Source organism: Urocampus carinirostris, chromosome 4, assembly GCF_059441175.1.
Source record: "Urocampus carinirostris isolate Australia breed hairy pipefish chromosome 4, RoL_Ucar_1.0, whole genome shotgun sequence".
In the NCBI taxonomy this organism is placed as follows: Eukaryota; Metazoa; Chordata; class Actinopteri; order Syngnathiformes; family Syngnathidae; genus Urocampus; species Urocampus carinirostris.
The window spans coordinates 52061490-52083992 of NC_142352.1; the positions used below are offsets into that span (position 1 = coordinate 52061490).

At 39.9% G+C, this 22503-nt stretch overlaps 1 protein-coding gene across 4 annotated transcripts; it reads left to right on the plus strand.

Moving 5' to 3' along the window:
• The first annotated feature begins 5110 nt into the window (after positions 1 to 5110).
• Positions 5111 to 21651, plus strand: ppm1g (protein phosphatase, Mg2+/Mn2+ dependent, 1G). 4 transcript variants are annotated; one of them, XM_088334874.1, is made up of 15 exons: positions 5111 to 5247; positions 5521 to 5644; positions 5828 to 5897; positions 6085 to 6170; positions 6245 to 6374; positions 6469 to 6580; positions 8111 to 8319; positions 8398 to 8567; positions 8622 to 8753; positions 9487 to 9589; positions 13516 to 13676; positions 13781 to 13811; positions 14430 to 14559; positions 14670 to 14769; positions 21395 to 21651. In XM_088334874.1, the coding sequence occupies exons 2-15, from the start codon at positions 5534 to 5536 to the stop codon at positions 21446 to 21448; spliced, it is 1599 nt and encodes a 532-aa protein (XP_088191000.1). In that variant the 5' UTR covers positions 5111 to 5247; positions 5521 to 5533; the 3' UTR covers positions 21449 to 21651. The 4 variants fall into 4 exon arrangements, with proteins under 4 accessions (XP_088191000.1, XP_088190996.1, XP_088190997.1 ...); XM_088334870.1 differs by lacking the exon at positions 21395 to 21651 and adding an exon at positions 18347 to 19509; XM_088334871.1 differs by lacking the exon at positions 21395 to 21651 and adding an exon at positions 18347 to 19509 and having other exon boundaries at positions 8401 to 8567.
• The last annotated feature ends 852 nt before the right edge of the window (positions 21652 to 22503 follow it).

Sequence of the window (22503 nt, forward strand, 5' to 3'; positions counted from 1 at the left end):
CGGGAGCTGGATTTGAACCCACTCAGGAGGTTCCCACGACCTCTGAACTGTGCCGCACACGCGCTAACCACTGCACCGCCGTGCTGCCCGACTTTATTATCATCACCAGATATTAATCCTCATCTTAGCTGAATTTAATCGATTGTAAATATGATAAGTCTAGCCTAATTGTTACGTAGGTGTAAATTTTGCGTATGGTCAGCCTCCCAGCACCAGCATGGACATTCACAGTTTGTGTTTTCTGTTAAAAAATACCATAGAACTACTCGTGGAATCAATAAGACAAAATGAGCAAATAAGGGGAATATTAGATGAAGGAGGAGAAGAACATAAAATATCACTGTTTGCAGATGACTTGTTGGTAATGTTGAAAGAGCCCTCTTTATCAATACCACCACTGCTGGACAACCTTAAAATATATAGAGAAGTAGCTGGGTATTTAAATAATGAGAGCAAATCAGTATCAATAATGATATCAGAAAAATGTCCAACAGATGTGATAGAAAGATTTGATTTCAAATGGACAAATAAAGGATTTAAACATTTGGGGGTGACTCTTACACCACATTCCACACAGCCGTTTGATGCAAATTATAGAAAGTTGATGAAAGAAATAAGGAAGGATTTGGAAAGATGGGAAATTTTGCTCTTAAGCCTTATCGGGAGGGTAGAAACAATTAGAATGAACATATTACCAAGACTGTTATTTCTGTTTTAATCGCTTCCTATTCTGATCCTGGTATCCACATTTAAAATGTTAAATAAATTGATAACAAAATTCATTTGGCAAAATAAGAAACCAAGAATAAAATACAAATCCCGGTTAGCTTCTAAAAAAAGGGGGCCTAGACCTACCCAATATTAGATATTATCATTGGGCACCTCAAATTAAAGCTCTTATTTTGTGGATTACTACAGACAAAGATACAATATGGGTGGACATGGAGCAGCGGTCTTGTCCAAATGTGCCTGTGGAATCGTTACCATACATATCAGCAGTGATGTGGAAGAAGTTAAAAATCCAGAATGAATGGATTAAGGAAACCATTAAAACATGGTCAACAATACAAAAAAAAATATCCAGGTCTGTGAATAGGGCTACAAAAATAGCGATAAACCCAGACTTTAAACCTGGGGTTATGGATGTAGGATTTGAAAAATGGGCCCAAAAAGGCATTATGTTGATTACCCAATGTTCGAAGAACAGGCATTGAAATCGTTAGAACAACTCCAACAAGAATTTGACCTACTTAGAAATGACTTTTACAAATATTTGCAACTAAGGCATTACCTCCAGAAACATGATGAATGGGGGAAAATATGTAAGGAGCCAACTAAAGTTGAGGAATTATTAATATCATACTCAAAAGGACAATCAATAAAACAATGGAGAGACAAATTAAAACAAATGTACATTATGGAAAAAATCACTTGCAAGACTTCAACTGAAACTAGATCAATTCGAGAAAAGAAGGAAGCTTTTTACACAATTTTTACTTGATGTCTAACACCTCACTTTTTATTATATTTATTTTATTAACATTTTTTTGTTGTTGTTTCTTTTGTTATTTATGGGTATCTCAATTGTGTATATTTTTTGTTTGTGTTGCTGTATGATGGAGGAATCAAACCGATGTTAAAGTGTGTGTGAGAAATAAAAAGTTAAAAAAAATACAGACACCATGATCCGGTTAAAAGTTTTTTACCCACAGTACAGTTACTATAAATAAATACACAAAACCTCCTCCCTATTTATTTGTCAAAAGGATCTAATGATAGCAGGATAAAAATTGACTAGAATGGATTGACGGACTCTGAATGATTTGAGTTGACGAAGGAAGTAGAGCCTTTGTCTGGCTGACTTTAGAATATCAGTAGCATTGACAGTCCATGTGAGGTCAGCTGACAAGTAAGTACCCAGAAACTGGAATGACTGGACCAGTTCTACCTCACTACCATTAATTGACAGTGGAACATGCGGGGGAGGCTTAGTACGGAAATCTATTATAGTCTCCTTAGTTTTACCTACATTAAATAACAGATTACTCTCATGACACCTGGTGGAAAATGAATCAATTTCTGCTCGGTATTCAGTTTCGTCTCCATTTGAAATAAAGCCAGTAACTGTGGTGTCGTCTGCATATTTAGCGAATAGTGAATGGTCAGAATTAGGTTGACAATCATGAGTGAATAGGGAAAACAAAGTTGGAGACAATGGACAGCCTTGAGGCATACCAGTGTTGAGGACAATAGAACATGAATCTTTCTCACCAATGCAAACGGACTGTTCTCTATTGAGAAGGAAATCTAAAATCCAATTTGATAATAAAACGGGAAAATTTAGGTCATGAAGAAGTTTAAAATGCAATTTAGAAGGAATGATAGTGTTAAAAGCCCAACTAAAATCTATGAATAAAACCCTAATGGATGAATTCCTATGCTCAAGATGACTTGGAATCTTATGAAAACAAATTGAAATGGCATCATCTACACTTCTATTAGTACGATACGCGAATTGGTAGGGATCTAGATTCGATGGTAGAAAGGACTTCATGAATTTCAATACGATCTTCTCGAAAGTTTTCATGATCACGAACGTGAGTGCTATGGGTCTATAATCGTTCAGACATGAGACATTGTTCATCTTCGGGACCGGTACAATTGTGGCGCGCTTCCAACACGAGGGTACAGTAGCTAAACTCAAAGACCAATTGAAAATGCCAGTAAAGACAGGGGCAAGTTTAGAAGCACACTCTTTGAGAAGGCCGGGTGAGAATTTATCGGGGCTTGGGGATTTCCTCTCTTTCAACCTCCCGAAATCACGTCTTACCTCCTCTTCACTGATGATCAAAGGATTGTCTGTCAGGAACCAGGAACGGAGACGGGAACCCAATTGCGTTAGTTACTTAGTTTTATTTGAAAAGAGATGTAAGCTGGCACCCACGATCCAGTGATCGTTGACTGTGGGGAGCAGGTCGCTCGTGACGCGGAAGTGGCACTTCTCTTAGCGGGATCTGAAGGTTCGCAGCGATTGGACGGACGGCAGTCCCGTGACAGGTAGGCAGAATCAATACGTCTTAGCGGGCAGGTCGATGGCCAGTGCAGGAGAGTAGCTCGTAAACGCGGGGCAGAAAAGGTCGGAACCGAAGGCAGGAATCAAAACAGGAGAGTAGTCTTTGGTACTTGATAATCTGGCGAAACACACAGGAACACAGGAGTAAGATCGGACGTCCTTGTCTGGACGCTGACCGCTTAAGAAGTGAACGTCAGCAAATCAGAGAGCGCGCTCCAGCGTGCCAAACGATTGCCACAGGTGTCTTCACTTCGGCAATCATGACATTGTCGTCCTCGGTACCGGGGCTGGCACTGGAGTACTACTATTGTCCTTGCCAAATCGGGCATAAAAGTCATTGAGCTGATCGGGTAGAGTACATTACCATTCGTCTTCTTTGGTCCTTTGTATCGAGTTATGAGCTTCAAGGTTGACCATAGAGCTCCGGAGTCCTGAGTGTCGAATTGTACCTCTACCCTATCGCGGACCCAAACATCCATGCAGTTTATCCACATCAGCTGGTGACCAGGTCAGATGGGTACGTTTGGTAGGTGGAACTTGCTGTTGTTTGTACGCGGGTATGAGTAGCACCGTGAGTGATGGGAATTCCCGACTTAAACGGTTGACAGATTTGTACGCCTGCTTCACTAAACAATAAAAGTAGTCAAGGATCTTGTCACCACGGGTTGGGCATGTAACTTGTTGTTTATAGTTTGGTAGTACGGAACAAAGATTGGCTTGGTTGAAATCACCTAATACTATGGATAGGATGTTGGGATCCTTGTTTTCGTACTTGGATATGGCGCTTGCTAATCCTTTTAGTGCGACATCGACGTCGGCCCTGGGGTGGATATATATACTGCAGTCAGGGTCACTGATGAGAAATCACGACGAAGATAGAAAGGAGTGTATTTAATGGTCACGTAATCCAAATCAGCCGAACATCCACTGGATATAATCCGAGCATCAGTACACCAGCTGTCGTTCACCAAAAAACACACCCCGCCTCCTCGGGATTTACCTGTGATATCTGTGTCCCGATCCTGACAGAAAATCGTAAATCCCGGCGGATGGACTAAGGAATCAGGATGTGATGGTTTAAGCCAAGTTTCAGAAAAACAAAGACACAGTTTAAAAATTTAGGTGTCATATTTGACCCCAGTCTGTCCTTTTAAACACGTGTTAAGAATATTACTAGAACAGCTTTTTTCTATCTTCGCAACATTGCAAAAATTCACCCTTCGCTGTCTCAGTCGGATGCGGAGATTATAATTCATGCATTTTTTCCTCCCGTCTCGATTACTGTAATGCACTACTCTCTGGTCTCCCAAAGTCCAAAATCAAGGGCCTTTCAGCTGGGACAAAACGCTGCAGCGAGGCTTTTAACTAAGACATGAAAGTTTGATCACATTACCCCGATTTTTGCTAACCTGCATTGGCTCCCTGTTAGCTTAAGATGTGATTTTAAGGTTCCGTTGGAAGTATACAAACTCATGCATGGATTTGCTCCCTCATATCTTTCAGATTTAATTTCCCCCTATGTTCCGGTCCGGAGGCTTCGCTCTGAAAATTCTGGTCTACTAGTGATCCCAAGAACCAAGAAGAGATCCACAGGTTCGACAGCGTTCTCCATTCAGGCCCCGGTGCTGTGGAATGCTCTTCCCCCTAAGATTCAATCTGCAACCTCAGTGGAAATGTTTAAAACTAAGCTTAAAATACTCTTCTTTTCTATAGCATATGAATAACCTTTATTTTATGATGACAAGATCTGTTTATTATTTGTTTTTCCATGCCTCATATAGGTTTTAGATCAGGGGATGGTGTAATAATAGTCTGACTTCTTTTGTTAATTTGTGAGTGTATTTGTTTGTTCGTGTATTTTTTAAATTGATCTTAAATTTGTCGCTGAGAATGCCGTAAACGAGAAAAACATGTCTACACACAAACGGGGTTTTCGTCCTTTTTATTACAAAATTGGATTCGGCAGACCCACAGCTGCCTCTTTGAAAAAGACTATAATTGTCAGGCATGACGTACTTACCACACACGCCCCTTATTTTGAGGGGAACAGGACATGCGCAGTATCACCTTGTCTACCCTCAGTTCTCCATTTCCCAGCTTCACTCTTCTTTGCGGCTTTTTGCTTTTACACGTGTAACATTTCCTATGTGAATCACCCTCTCCTGCATCCACGTGTAAGCTCTCCCAGTTCAAAAATAGAGATCGTATTTCATCATATGCTTTTCCTTTCTTATTGCCTAGCTGCTTGTATGAGGGAGGAAAGAGATTGGGCTGTTAAGTTCAGCCTGCTAACGTTAGCATGGCCATCTTAGCTAGCCAACTTTTTGTTGTTGCGTTGCTAACGCTAACGACCTGGTTAGCAACCGAAAAAAAGGGCGACGCTGACTGTGTCTACCCGCACCAGTTAGGCCAAATGTAACGATTATTGCATGCTGTCCTCTTTTCAGGAAACTGGTGAACATGGGGGCTTATCTGTCGCAACCGAACACGAGCAAGACCTCTTCAGATGGCGGCAACAGCACCATGAGCTACGGCTTTTCCTCTATGCAAGGCTGGCGGGTTTCCATGGAGGTGAGCCTACAGCATTTATATTAGCGTATTTTTCCTCATATTGATACGATTGATGATATTTCGACTGCAGTTTTAGCACGTTTTAAAGTAACTCTATTGTACCACGGTTTGATTGCAAATAGTGGAAGAACACTGCACATCATTGAAGACTGGTTTAATTTTATGGTTGCGCTTGTATAACAGGATGCTCACAATTGTATCCCAGAATTTGACGAGGAGACTGCCATGTTTTCTGTGTACGATGGGCATGGAGGTGAGTTGAAGCATTTATTTTTATCCAAATTAACCACCATCTAATGCTTGTACCACTTAAAAAGTTTGATTGCAGTTATGCACTACAATCATAGCGATGTTCAATGTCTTCCCTGTAATGCCAGTATTTTGTTTTCGTTTTGTTCTTATTGCCATAATACATATCGCATAACTGCCCACCCCTTTAGGTGAGGAGGTGGCTCTATACTGTTCAAAGTACCTTCCTGACATCATTAAGGAACAGAAAACCTACAAAGATGGCAAACTACAGAAGGTTGGGCGTGTTTCTGAAAATAACACATCAGTACAGGGGCTCTTAAGATCACGCCGTGTCCATCTTATTTCTAGGCACTTGAGGATGCTTTCTTGGCTATTGACTGCAGGATCACAACAGAAGAGGTCATCAAGGAGCTGGTGCAAATCGCCGGGCGTCCTATCAAGGAGCCCCAAACAAAAATTGTGGCGGACGAGGACGATGGTGAGTGCACATGTCCTCAATTTTATGTGGTGCTTAGTTCATTGAGTCAATCGCAAAATCTCATTCTCTACTGCCCTCACTTCTCTTCTTCCAGTCGACACAGATGAGGCGGCTTTGCTCCATGAGGAGGCCTCTATGACGATCGAGGAGCTACTTGTCCGCTATGGACAAAATAAGAATGTTAAAAAGCAAGCTGCACATAGCAGGCAAGTTTGGTGTTTCATGTCTTTTGAACTTTGAAATGAACCAATTCTGAAGCAATTTCTATTGCATCCAAATGGTAATACTGCATGTTTTATATATCCGTGTTGAAAAACATTGGCACACTTATTAAAAACATGCACAACAAGCTTCTTAATTGTGTAATGTCTTTAATGAATTTTATTACTGCTCAAGTCATCTGGTTACAACTCAGAAATTATAGCATCTGAGTGTTTTTTATCTTCTGCTTAAGATACCCAAATTCCAAAACATACTATATGTGAGAAAAAAACTTTGCATTATATCTATACTGGCCATTGGTATAATACTATTATTTTCAGAGATTTGAAGACTATTCCGTCTTTGACTTTCTGGTGTCGTGTGAAGCACCCTAGCCAGCCAGTCACTATCTTGGTTTACATGTTGGCCCAAAAGGTTTTGAGTGTTATGATCTCAGTTTTGCTAGTTTTTGTGGTAAATGCCTATGCGTTGTGTCGCAGGTGGGTGAGATAATGGTGCAAGAAATGGCGGGCAGCCAAATGTGGTGAACTGGTAAAATTAACACACACAGAACTAACAGGTCCAGTGGGGAGTCGGCAGGCTAGCTGGCTGCTAAAAATGGCTATCAGGGACACATAGACGAAAAAATGTGAGGCTGGCCAAAAGCATGCAGAAGGCAGCCAACAATAAAAGGATTAGGGCAACAAACAACGAAACGCAGCTGTTAATATACTATTTGATTACTGCTGCTAGCTGGATGCTATTAAGACGAACCAAAACCTACTGTCAGAAAAAAAAACGGGGGGCTATCTGACTGAAAACATCCTGTAAGAAGCCAGGATAACTGTGAGCCATGGCAGCAACAAACATGAACCCAGCCAGGAGATAAATCAATGAGCACTATAGGCAAACCAGCTAGCCGACTGCTAACCTAAACCAAACAGAACCCGGCCCCTACCCTAACGGGGAACTATTGGGACAATATTCTATTAACTGACAGACACGTGGCGTAAAACATGAAAGGAAAACTCACAATCACATCCCTAAAATTAGGCATGTGCTTAAAAGGAACACTTGCTATCATTGCTCAGCTTTTGGAGATCAAAGCACACGGCTCTGACAAAACAGTCAGAAGCCCCGCAGCGACCCTAAGCAAAGTTCCAATTACTCCAAGCGAAAATGAGCGCTATACATTCACTGATTGCTAAAATCGCTTTTTTTAACCGGACCGCCATTAAGATTTCTTGATGACCGCTGATGTCCCAGTTCTAGGGATATGAATTCCAACGGTCAACTTGGAGAATTATTATCTCGAGATCCATGGCGCGTGGGATATTATGGAAACTATCTGCATGATTTTGGGAAGGAACATTACACATTCTGTGCCTAAATGAAAAAGGGACTTTTGTAATTCCTTTAACAATTGAATATTTTCTCTTAAATGTGGGCATTACATTTTGTGCTCAAATTATTTGATGTTTATGTATTTGATATATTTTTATTTACAAATTTTCTCAATCTTTGTTTTCTTCCAGCATGAGTGCTAATAAAGCTTTAGGCCAGTCTCTGGATGCCTTTGTACACAAGGGAGAAGGTGAAGAGGGGCATAGGAAGGGAGAAATGGTAAACGGAGCGTTAGAGGAAGAGAGCAATGGTACAGAGAAGGTGGTCGGCAGAGCCGAATGCTGGGCCTCCAACCTACAAGGGTGCCGCCGTACAGTTGGCAATGAAGCGTCCGGCTCAGGTAGGTCAACCTGATTCTGTTTGTCTCTTTGGGTCTTCTCATTTCAATGGAATTTTTAACCTTGGTGACTTTTTGCAGCAGCAGAATGTGACGGCTCAGGAGGCTCCAGTGGAGAAGAAAAGGCTGCAGACGCAGGCCCCTCGTGTTCTTCGTCCTCTCAAAATGAAGGTGACTCAAAATCCAGATTCTTTGACGACAGCGAAGAGTCTGAAGTGGAGGGGGAAGAAGAGGATGGCAGTGACGAAGAGGTGTGCAAGCACTGTTCAATTATTTGAGACGATTAAAAAAATGTTGATGTTTAGGATGGCAGTGAAGAGGGGGAGGAGGAGGATGGTAGTAGTGAACTAGAGGAGGAGGATGCTGAAGAGGGGGAGGAAGACTCTGAGGATGAAGATGAGGAAATAAGTTTTCCTGGCATGGACGGCAAGGAAGAGGTTTGTGATATTTAGATGGTTGTTATTCTCGTTTCAATTAGTCTTTTCTTTTTGTATTATTGTGTGATTCATTCAGGAAATTTTTAATTTCTTGAAAGGGGATTCTTGCCAACCCCTATTTCGGGGAAATTCTCAGTTTTATTTATTCATTTAATTGGATTTTTGATCATGAGTGATACATAAGACTAGTTAGCTTGTTCAATAATAAGTCCACGGTTAGAATATAACATAAAATACCAAACCTGTACCTCGTCAAACCTAAAAATATCAGATAGAGTAAATGGACCTGATGCAATGGGTGGCTCCCCACACCCGAATGCATTATTGTAAGAAAAATAAAAAAAGATTATTAATCTTGCGCAGCACAAAATGTATGAGGCAGTAGAAAGGGGGTTGGAACAGTCACCAGACAGGTAGATCAATCTGGAATATCTGGGAAACTCATTTTTCTCACAAAGTTAAACAAACTGGACCATCTTGCAGAGTCTTCAAGTTATTTTTTTCTCGATCTAAGCAGGGTTGATTTAATCCACATAGTGTAAGTCTGACGTTTTCCATTTTAGCAGGATCAGATGACGGGCTAATGAGGTTAAAAAGGAGATGGTGTCTTGTATTGTTTTGGATAGTTTTAAAGTAAAAACACTCCCCTTGAGTTAGAAAAATGTTTCTCAGTGAAAATCAACGGTTGTGGTTTTCAAGTGTCATTTTGTGTGATTTGCGTGTGGTTTTACAGCCCGGCTCAGACAGCGGCACAACTGCTGTTGTGGCACTGATCCGAGGCAAGCAGCTCATTGTGGCCAATGCAGGTGACTCCCGCTGTGTGGTCTCAGAGCGAGGTAATGATCACCCATTTCAATGTCTCATCTCATTAGCCGTACCGCTTATCCTCAGTAGGGTCGCGGGGGGCTGGAGCCCATCCCAGCAATCATCGGGCAGTGGGCAGGGGACACCCTGAACTGGTTGCCAGCCAATCGCAGGGCACACAGGGACAGACAACTCATTCGCTCATTCACACCTAGGGACAATTTGGACCGGCCAATTCACCTGAAATGCATGTCTTTGGAATGTGGGAGGAAACCGGAGTGCCCGGAGGAAACCCACGCAAGCACGGGGAGAACATACAAACTCCGCACAGAAAGTCTGGAGCTGGATTTGAACCCACGACAGGTTCCCATGACATGAACTGTGCCGCACAAGCGCTAACCACTGCGCCGCCATGCTGCCCCCATTTCAATGTAACTTTTTGAATACATGGCTTCCTTTTCCAGTGTTTCCCCATATAATTTAGTGAAACCCTGTGCATGCTCAGTGTAGGGGGTGTCTGGAGGCATGCAACCTGGAGGTAAATTTTGTACATTTTTAAATTCTAATGCATCAGTCTCATGCATTTCTATCGCAAAATCGAGAAGCTAAATCTATGAATGCTTGTCCTAGTAAACTTTTGAATCCTAAGTACACTTGTTATGAAAGGCAATGACACAGCAAACAAGTCACACCCCCATAGAGCATGGTAAACGAGACAGGAATTTAATGCAATAAAAGTCTGCTCGTCCTCGAATTAAAATGATAAAACAGTAGCGCAGCTCCCATGTCGAGGCTGTACTATTATAATGTGCAGTATCTGCAGGTAAACAAACCAAATCACCTCTGGGAGTTTTAAATTTGATTAATTGTAATACTCACCGGACATCTGGTAAATCACAGTACCAAATATCTGTACCGCTGCTATTACAGGATGCTGCTTTTCAGATTGTTTACAGTAGGGGTGGGCGATACATGTAATATTTGTATTGTGTCAGTCCAATTAAATACATCCAGATTTTGATTGAAAACGTCATGATCATTAAATAATTAAACCCTCCCCTTTAGAGTAAGTTCATAATTATAATAAACCGAGCACAAAAATTTTAGGCACTAAAATTTTTGGTCTTTTTTTTAAATAACTACATTGCAAGCTTTAATAGTATACAGTGTTAATACAAGTATTTCTATTGCAATTATTTCAGAGCCAAAGCCAAGGGAGTCAAACAAAGTAGCTATGTAACAAAAATACAAATACAGTAGACACTCCCCTACTTGCGAACATTCGAGTTACAATTTTTGGGGGATGTCTTAAAGTATCCTGACATTACTGTAAGTTAGATTTTGTATTGTGTGCACGAGTAGAGGACAGTGCTGAAGTGCTTCTTTCCGCCGAGTGGCGCTGTGAGAGGTCACCCAGCATCCTTCCTGAAAAAGAAATTTGGCCTCTACTTCTTAGTTCGTGTGTAAACACACGAAGTGTTCTGTATCTCTAGCACGCTAAGAACTTTGACGTTTTTATCGTTTAATATCTTGTGCATTCGTTTGATATGATTGTGTAAAGCTTAAAGGAGACACGAGCAGTTTATTTTGAAATGAAAGTGGAATATGCAAGCTTGATGCGGTTGAGAAAATGGTTGGATCTCTTTTTTTCGTCCACTTTTTATCATGGAGGAGGAAGTCGCCTAACTCTTCCAAAAGTCATTTAAACTTAACTTATCTTTATAGTCAAGTTTTGTTTATTTGTATAGCCCTTAATCACAAGGAGTATCAAAGGGCTTCACAGACCACAGAATGTCAACGCCTATTTTCAGTACTATGCTTTATCAATCAGTCTGCTTTGTAACGTTATAGAGCATATTATTAAACGTTTATTTTCCAGTTTCAAAACAATACAGGTTACTTATACAAGCCTTAAGCATACATTCCATACAAAATATAGCACTGGAGCAACTTACAAACAAATTCAACTTAGGAACAGTCTTGTTCGTAAGTTAGGGCTGCTGAATTTGTTCGTAAGATGCTTCAGTGCTATCTTTTGAATGTTTAAGGTTTATATAAGTATGTTTAAGTTTTATGCAACCTGTATTTTTTGTACTAAAAGTAAACATTTCATAAAGTAATATGCTATATAAAGATAAATAAAATTAAGTTTAACTTATTTTGGAAGATGAGCTTCAACAGTTAGGCCCACTTCCTTCTTTGTGGTAGAAAGTGGCTGAAAAAATGCGATTCAACCATTTGCTCAACAGCTTCAAGCTTCCATATTTCTTTCATTTTAAATAAAACTGCTCGCCTCTTCTTTACACTTTACATCAACCAAATTAAATCGACGCACGAGATATTAAACAATAAAAATGTAAAAGAATGTATAGACAATATAGAGCGTTTACACACGAACTAGGAAGAGGAAGCAGATTTTTTTTCTTTCCGGTAGATACTGGGCGACTCTTACAGTGCCACACGCCCATCGCGGTGGAAAGAAGTGCTACAGTAATGTCCTGTACTGTGAAAAAGGTGCACACAATACAAAATCCAACTTACAGCAATGTCTGGATATTGTTCGACATCCCGAAAAAAATATTCATATCTACCCTTTATTGTAAGTCGAATGGTCGTAAGTAAGGGAGCCGTCTTTATAACAATGTCCCCTAGAGAAATAAATTACGCGTCACTGCACAATATTTTGAAAGTAATGCCAATTGTCTCTCATTCACGCTATTGTCGTATTGTCAGTGGCAGTTCTACACTAAATTACACCCTGTGCAATAGCCATTCATACGATTTTTTATCACATATTTGATCCATTTCACACAGTTCAGAAAAAAAGCACGGCAGTTGGCTTGTAGTTTCAAAGCTATGAATAATGTGTGTTATTTGGAAGACAGAAGCTGCCATTGACTAATTTATGTATACTAATAAAGTAAATCCTCTCCCTGTAACCCAACACCCCTTGGGTGTTCATTCTAAGAGAGCCAGTCAGTCTTCACAGCAAGCGGGTGCATCAAAGCTGCAACGAAGGGATGCCCATTTGACTAGATGCAAAGTCATATGTTGGACAATACAAAACCCTGTTGTGCTGCACATTTACTATTATTATTAAAGTTCTTGTGCTGCCCCCATGTGCTGCGGTAAAAATCCCGCCCCAGGCGGCTGCCCGCCTCACCCATGCCTCCTAAAGCCGCCACTGCATATTGTCAACTCATTTGCAGGTCTTTGTCCAGAAAAAGCAACATTTTCACATTTTTTGCATGTTGCTCTCTGCAGGGCGGGTTTTTTTGGTTATGTAAGTTTGTGGTTTTGCTAGAGTAGCAGACCACTTAACCAAACAAATTACTCCTGGTATTGTCCTTTTTGTTGTTGGAAATAAAGTCCCCACCGCACTGCACTTCCTGTTAGCCTCTCATTTTTGTAGGGGTGGGGACATGGATTTCTCTTCTGGCTGGCAGGTTGCAGCAGGCCAGGTAGAAAGAGTTGCAAAAAATGTGCCTTTTAAGTCAAACATCCAAGTTAGTAAGTTCCCAAGGGTGCTGGGTAAGAGGGAACTGCTGCAATATCTACAGTGCTTTGAGGACGTTGGTGGAGGAGTGAAGTTTTGATCCTTTATGGAACACTAGGCGCTAACCTTTCTGGTCACAAAGAGTAGAAGAATGTTCAACTTGGGGGTCATGTGATGCTTGTCAAGGTCACAAAAACAACAGTCAGAGATTGAGTGCCTTTAGTGTGGGCGCTGAATGACAGATACATAGCACAAATACCACAGCGTTTGCTATCATTTATGTAATGATAAATCTAAAAGTTATTTCAATTTTAATTCACATTTATACATATTTAAAAACATTTTTAACAACAGAAGTTTGAGTTTCCGGCGGGGCAATATAATCCCTGGCATACAGAATTTTCCTATTGTATGAGAAACTCTACTTTTTACTTTTTGCTCTTATGTCTTAAATTTTTGAAGGGAAAGCTGTGGACATGTCATACGACCACAAGCCTGAAGATGAGTTGGAGCTGTCACGCATTAAAAAGGCTGGAGGCAAAGTAACCGTGGATGGACGAGTGAACGGCGGATTGAACCTCTCCAGAGCCATTGGTGTGTGTTTATTAGTCAAAAATACTCATGTAAGAATAATCCATAACCTCAGCAGGATAATTAGATAGATAATACTAGTTTCATATGGAAAGCTGTACTATTTTGAGTTTTTTTTTTCCCTACTGCTTTTTAGGTTTGTGGACTTGCAGACAGTGAAGTGTTATGTAAGCAATTATTTATCTTAATCTTGTTTCGTCTTTACACGTGATGAGAGAAGTAGAAAAAAATGTTATAAGGTGGGAGTGCTAAACCTTTGTTTTTTTTCGCACATTTTGTTTGGCCAATGAAAGTAATCAAAATAAGCACAATGGTGTAATTTGGTATTGTATTTTAGATATAGGTAATTAATGCTGGCAAACGTTCTTGCTGACATAACTCTGGAGGACAAATAATAATTGTTCATTTTTTTGTAAATATTAAACAAAAATGTTCACACGTTGGATTTTTCATTTCTCTTTCCAAAAACATGGTGAGTTTCTTATAATAATTTTGAACTTTTGTGAATATAAATATAATATAATATAAATTTGAAAATGTTTTGAGAATTTAGGTACTATGTGCTTCAGTGGGTGAGATCAAAACAATTCATTTGAAGTTGACAATATAGTTTTGTGTCCAAGGAAAGACTTGATGTTCCGGGGCAGGTCAAAGGCCACATAATGCATTGCACAGTAGTCATAAACGAGATAAAAAGGACTGCTCATTAATGAATATACATTGTCGACCTCTGTGGATTCTAGATTGATGAAAATTAATGATTGAATAAAATTGTTTGATCTCAGGGGATCATTTCTACAAGAGGAACAAGTCCTTGCCTGCTGAGGAGCAGATGATTTCGGCTCTGCCTGACGTGAAAGTTCTGACTCTCAACGATGACCACGACTTCATGGTCATCGCTTGCGACGGCATTTGGTGGGAAGCGATACTTTTCAAGCGCTCTCCGCTATATAATCTTGTGGCATTTCTGTCATTTTTATATTTTCACCTTTCGCTTAGCCTAGTTTTCTCAAATGTACGTGCAGGAATGTGTTAAGCAGTCAAGAGGTGGTCGACTTCATCAGCGAGAGGATTAAGCCGGACCAGAGCGGCAGTGCCAGGCTTCTTTCGTCCATTGTGGAAGAGGTGAATAAAGATATCATATAAAAACCTCAGTGGCTCAGGAGGTAGAGTGCTCGTATTGGGATCAAGAGATTGCCGTTCGAATCCCGGCTCTTCCGTGTTACATGTTGAAGTGTCCTTGGGTAAGACACTGAGCCCCTAATGCCCCCAATAAGCAGGTTAGCGCCTACATGGCTGCATGGCCGCTATTGGGAAATGTGAAGCACACTGTGTTAGGAAGTCTTGACTTGAAAAGCGCTATATAAATGCAGATCATTTCATTTTCCTTAATTAGAATATTTGTACTTTAGGCAAGTTTTTTGTCTACTGGTAGGTTTTTTTAATTGCACAATTTTCCTTTTTAAAGGTTTTTTTTTTTTTTTTTGACTAATCCAAGCAAATTTAAAAGGTCAATTATCTAAATCAAATCATCTGAACTAGGCTGGATAAGACAATTTGTTTTCTGATTTTATTTTGGATAGAATAAATATTTTCAAATGAGAAAAAAAATCTATACAGTAATTCCCCATTTATTGTTGGGATTGCATGCCAACCTTATTCGCTGGCTCAAGTATTTGTTTGATAAATATAAGTACTGTACTTTATAAACTTTTTTTTTTCCAATTAACTTCTGTACCGTCAAAATTGTAAATTTAAAGATAATCATGATGCTATATTGCAGGGGTGGCCAACGCAGTCCCCGAGAGCCGCATGTCCTGCATGTTTTAGAGGTTTCTCTACTCCAACACAGGTGGTGCCCATTTTCAGCTTGTTAGCAAGCTTTGTGAGAGCTTGATGAAAAAACAGGTGATTAAAATCACCTGTATTGGAAGAGAAACTCCTAACACATGCAGGACATGCGTCTCTCGAAGACCAGGTTTGCCACCCCTGTTATATTGTACCATTTTTTTTTTTTTATCTAAGCAGTGTTAAAATGATTTCAGGACATTATCAACCTTTTTGCTTCAGATTATAGTGTCACCCCTCATATAAAGGTTATTGAAAAATAAAGAATGTGGTATAAAGAACGTTATCGTGACAAACGACAATAAAAGTACTGTACAGTATGACCTTTTTGGCTGTTATTTATTTTTTTTTTTTTTAAAGTCAAATTATACTCTATCATTAGACACTGCATCCTGACTCCCTTCTGCAGCAAGTCCGAGGTGCAGGTGCTATTTTTCAAGAGAAAAAACCTAGGGATAGACAATTGTTGTCGTGTTTTTTGTTGGATGTTTTTTTTTTTTTTTTCCGGCAAAAAAAAATCCTTCACCAACATGCAAGGACATAGGTTGACATCAAATGGGGAAAAGGCACAGCCTATACATTGGTCTATGAGTCAGAGCGTTAGCAGAGAACATGATGTTACCCTTTCTGTGCTACTAGGTGAACGAGATGTTGATTGATCCGTCTTTTTTCATCTCATACTATTGGTAGGGATAAAACGATTGCTCAATATTGATAGGAACCGGTCACCTGCGTTCAAGTCAAATCTGCGCCCTTGCCGACATGTCGCTATCGATATAAGTTGAGAACTGTAAACAACAGCTCATCAAGGCTTCCCACCATTAAATTACTTGCTTAAGTTCACCAAATATAAAATTGCAAGAGAATTTGCTCGTTCGTCGTGCAATTTCAAGCCGTTTTACGGATGGTTCAAAGTGATGCGGAACACAATGCACAATGATAATCCACCTATTGGCGAAACTGCAAAAAGTAAACTGAAACGGCAAGGGATTACTGTACTTAAAATGAGCAACATTTTTTTGCCATTAGGAGAAACATTTTTAGCAGTGCAGGTTAGGGTGGAAAAAACGACTAAGTAGTTGACTCGTTGCCAACTATTGAAATGGTAGGTCGAATAATCAAAAAAAATGTTTTTCATAAGTTCTGCTTGACGTTGAATTATGTGAAAAATGATGAACCCAAGAAAAATGGGCACAATAAATACAGTACCTTTTTTATTGAACATTTGTAGAAAAATTAAATAAAAACCTCGGTCAGTAGAAAAAATTCCATTGATAAATGTTTTCATGGAACAGGCAAATAAAATATATATTTAAATTGAGTACACATTTCATCCTTGTAAACCAGTGCTCTTCAATTAGTTTGTGTCACGGACCCCCTAAGAAGAAGAAATTGTCCATGCCAAATCATTTTTTTCGGCACGGTCTTGCTGACAAAACTCAAGCCTCTTACCAGAGTGATTTGGGTGTAATGTCTTTAAAGGTGGGCTGTGTGGTAAAATTAAATATTTCACTAAGTATGTGTTGACCATGCCCAACTGACTTCAAAGAGCCTTTATGTATTTTTTCCCACACCATGCCCATTTGGTTGTATCTTACTTGAAACCTCTGTTTCGGCCACGGAACACATTACACTAGACAGAGCGGGGGGGAGTATAGAGAGTGATTTCATGGCTGTGCTGGTGTTTTTTTTTTTTTTTTTTTTTTTTTAATTATTCGATTATAAAAATGTTGAAAAGTAGAGTAGGACTCATTCAAATAGTCCAAATCCTTCATATGGTCCGCTGCCAACATTTTTAACATGGCAAGCACGCCGGTTTTTGCTAGTCTCCCACCATGGTCTCGGTGAATGCATACGCTTTGTTAAACTTCCTCGTTTTAGCTTTGAGGAGGAGACTTGTTTCTTTCTACCCCATCTTTTTTCACCTGTCTCCTCATTCGTGTTAAACATTTCTTTCACGGGGTCACTTGAAGGTCTGTTCCACTGAGTTTCATACCCAATGTTCATACTGTATGCACTGCGCTGAGTGGGTTAAATTTGAATAACACACTTTTCCAATGAGAGCGCCACTGCTTCTTGGTGTACTCGAGGGTCTTTTTTTTTATATAGCGAAATATACATATGTAAAATGCACAATGTATGCCATCAAAACCTATTGGCTTGAGTCTTACTGAGGTGAGTAAGACTCCTTTTGTTCAAATGTCCGTCATGCTCTTAGCCCCTTAATGATGAAATGAAATGAAATGATCTGCATTTATATAACGCTTTTCAAGTCAATGATTTCCCAAAGCGTTTTACAGTGTGCTTCACATTTCCCAATAGCGGCCTTGTATTGCAACCATGTAAGACGCTATCCTGCTTATTGGGGTTATTAGGGTTTCAGTGTCTTACCCAAGGACACTTCGACATGTAACACGGACAAGCCGGGATTCAAACTGGGATCCCTTGATCCCAAGACGAGCGCTCTACCTCCTGAGCTACTGCCGCCCCCCTAACATTCCGCTGGCCTGCCGTTGGACTGCTAAGAAGCAGTGTTGTCTAAACTATGTCACCATGTATTTAAGATATTACTATTTCAAAATTGACTCATCAAAGAAAGATCATGATCAGTCTGAAACAAGATGCCCAAAAACTATAAAGGTTAGGGGTCGACAGAGACACTATTGTGCATGTGCAACTCTCAGCAGAGATTATAATCGTATAGAGATGCCTCACTCTATTGGAAAAAAAAACGTGTCTGGGGACAATATTCAACAATTCCATTGTCGACAATTCCATTGGTTTTTGTTGACAGTGTTGACTAATCGTTGCAGCCTTAATGCAAGTATTCATTCCTCCGTGTTTGTCTTCTAAGCTTTTGGACCATTGTTTGGCCCCCGACACATCAGGGGATGGGACAGGATGTGACAACATGACTTGCATGATCGTCAACTTCCGACCACAGTGCTGCCACTCTCTGGCACTGTCAGATGACACCATGAAAAGAAAGCACCTGGAAGAGGAAGGGCAAGAGGCGAGAGAGGGTGGAGACCAGCCTGAGAACATTGGCAATGACATTAAAAAGCATAAAAGTGACCAGAGCTAAAGCGGAACTGTTTGAGGCCTAGAGGAGCTGGTCACTAGAACTCACATCCTGACTTTACTCAAAGTTCACTTCACCCTTAAACGATGTTTTCTATTTAGCTGGATCCTTACCTTAGACTCACGCCAGCCATGGTTTTTCAATTTATCTTATTGGAAAGATTCTCTTTGCCATTCAGTGGATATATATATAATATATATCATCTTTTCCCAATATACACTTGTACCACATTTTGTTGACTTTCCTTTTTTCCCCCCAACCTACGACAGATTTAATTTACCCTTGACCTGGCATTTCCACTGTCAAGTTTTATGGGAGTTTTATCCTATGTTCCCGGTTTCTGTTCACAACTTACCAAACACCTGCACAATACCGTTTTAGCAGTCAACGCCTGTGCCAATGCCATATATGTTGTGATTTGTAACAGTTGGGTCCGTTAGAAGGTAAAGAAGCTATACATGTTAGCTGTCACAGGCAGTGACGAGACCGTTTTATGAGTTCAGTGCTGCGTCAGAATGAATTCTCAACATGACTCCCCTAACTGTTTTCTTAGCCTCATCAGCCCTTTCCTGTCTTGAATGTTTAAAATGAGCTAGTTGTTGTCTCCTAAACTCTTACACTAATCTGAGACATTACTATGTTCCTTATACAGTGTATTTTCTCCATAGACTTTGTCATTTGTGGATATAATGCAAAAGTTTGTTTTTGGGTGGCACAATTTTTTTTTGCATTTGATCTTTTTTTCTCACCGCAATTCATTTTGACTAACTTTGGATACCACATGCTTATTCTGCCCTCCTGTACATAGTTTCAAGACCCCAATCTTCATATGTGAAGGGAAAAATCATAATTTCTTTGTTATTCTGTGTACCATTTTGGTGTGTATTCTTTGGACACCAGTATGTAAGTACATTCAAATAAATGTTTTTAAATAAGTGTTTCCTAATTGATGGGTTGAATGGAAACATTAAAACTAATCAGATATTTTGGACATTTGTTTTTATTTTGACTGAGCAATAATAAAAAAATGGCAAAGACCTTTGACCATTAAATACAATAAATGGTTCATCCTAACCCCCTAATCAAATGAGGTTGTCTCCAAAAGATGAGAGCTCAAGGCATTGTGTACCGACTTGGTTTAAATCTCTAATTTTACATTATGTCGTTGGCATCTGAGGCATCTGCTGTCTTTGTTGGAACAAGAATGTCTCATTTAACAGTGGGTACCTTTTACTCAATTTAAAAGGACATTGTGTTCTGTTAGGCACCTCCTGGACCAGAGGATGGCAACCCAAATTGTTGAAAGAGCCATACTAGAACAAAATAACATGTTTGGAGTAGCAAAACATTTAAAGGTTTATACAAGCCCCATAAGTAAAGTCAACGCGAACTGTGTGTCTGCACAGTGCTGCACAGTATTTGCACCCTTACTGATTTCTGTGGGGTTTTTTTTTTTTTTTTTTTTTGCATTTTTATCACAATGGTTTCATCAAATCTATTTTAATATTACACAGACACCATACAAAATGCAGGCTTGAAATGTTGATTCCATGTTTTAAGTCACAAAATAAATCAAAACTTATCTGGCCCTATGTGACAAAGAAACTTTTGTTACCACTGAACCTAATAGCAAGTTGGTCCGCCTTGGCAGCAATAACATAATCAAATCTTTACAATTGCTAATGACAAAAGATAATGACATTTTGGCCCACTCTTCAAAAAGGTTTCAAATCCATCAAGTCAATAGTTTTTCACATAGAGCCAAATAGGTTTTGCTTTTTTGCACCTGATGAATGGATTCAACAGTTCAAAACTGCATTTTGTATTTCTTTGGATTGACTCTGTGGTATTAAATTTGGTTGGCTGATCTGAAAAATTTCTTATTGATAAATATGAAAAACACAGTTAAGAAAGGGTGTAAATATTTTTTCACAGCACTTTCAATATCTTATATATTAGAAGTCCATCGATTTTCTTCCCTGATTTATGGGAGTTTGCCAGTTATCGGTGTCAGTGTTTTTATTCATTTGACTGGGCTATTATCAATATTGCGTTTTTTTTATAACAACATTGCTCATGTACGTGATGCGTGTGATGAGACACTTTCTGTGCAAATGGCAGGGCCTGGTATATTAAATTGAAACAGGAAAAAATGGCATGCTACACTTTCCCTTATTAATTGAAAATCGATAGAGAGGGGCAGCAGTTATTTGATAATATTGATAACATGTGGGACATTGATTGAAAACATTTGTTTTTTTTCATACCTTTAACTTAGTGCTATGTGGCATCAAAGAACATAAATAACTATTGGATTGTTACAAGATTTTGCAGTGAAGTAGGCATATGTATCCCAAAAATGGATTGTTGAGTGTCCCCAATACATGGGAAGCCAGATGGTTATTGTAGCAGAATCATGGATGAATCTACATGTACGGTCGGCTATAGTTGCCATGAGAGGCCAGAAAAAGCCACCAATAAACACAAGAAATATTGCTGAAGTGAGTCGGTGACAGGATGCCATGATAAGCAGAGAAATCCCGCACCTGCTTCGCAGTGATGAGTTTGGCTAAATTGCGTTTAGCCTCTTCAGGATCTTAGGGTTAAACTACCTGGTCCCAGATCGACCCACCAGGATTATTCTGCCCGTATACTTTGGAATCAACCTCTTGTTGAATGATGTCCTCAACAAGCAGCAGTTGACACTTGATCCCGGGACACGCTTTCCCATCCCTCGTTTTCCGGCGATGAAAGTGCAGAGGCAGTTTTGGCGGGCTGTGTTGATGCTAAATGAAACTACATTTCTCCTTTTCTCCTCAGATGCACAGCTGTTCCCGTTTGCTCCGTGATCATCAAAGGACCACTCCACCATGAATAGGCCACATGGCCATTCTCAGCTTTTTGTCATCTACCAGTTCGTTAGCGTTAGCAACATAACAACAAAAGGTTGGTTAGCTAACGTGACCATGCTAACGTGAGCCGGCTAAACCTCAACAATAACTGTCCTAGGCCAGTCTACTGATCAACAAGTAAATACTTCACAAAAATATGTGGATGAATATGATGTGCATTTACAACAACTAAAATGAATAATGTGATTATCAAAGTAATTATGTGATGATAAAATAATAAACTTAGTACAGCTAGAAAACTCCTGTGATAGTGACAACATTCTCAGTGACCTATTTTTATAATCTGACACTCTGAAGCAGCACAGCTCTCTCCGTCACTCCAACTTCTCCCTTCTCCTGTCCTCCCACCCCGTGCCTTCTGATTGAATAAGCAACAGTTACCGAGCCACTGAAGCAAAAGCTTTTTACGACTCCACACACTGCAAACAGCTCTGCCAACTCCCCAACATGTGGTGACAATTAAGCTGCTCCTACATGTTGTCAAAGATGCACACAGTCACTGATGAGGTCTGATCGCCAATGTAATCATCAAATAACAAGCAGTAAAAACACATTCTACTGGATCTACTAGCCCCAGCTTCATGCTACAGACTGAGAGCCGAACTTCCCCACCCAAAAAAAAATCTTTTGCCAATTTTTAAGCTTTTACAGCAAATACATTTTGGCTCCAAATATCTGTTATTGGCCTCCTTCCTCTCAATGCTTCTGAAAAACCCATATCGGCTGATCCTTGATTATACATAGTACCGTAAATTCCAGACTATAAGCCGCTACTTTTTTCCCAAATGTTCAACCCTGCGGCTTATTCAGTGATGGGGCCAATTTATGTAATTTTTCTAATGGCCGCCAGCGGCGCTCGAGTACAAAAGGTAAGATTTAGACCGGTAGAATATATGCGCCGAGGAAGACTGCAACTTTTTGGCTTGACTAGCGGCGAGAAATCTTTAACTAAAACTGGCCGCATGAGAAAGGCAACTTTTTCGCAAGTCTGCCTGTGGATCCTGACAGCGTGGGGCA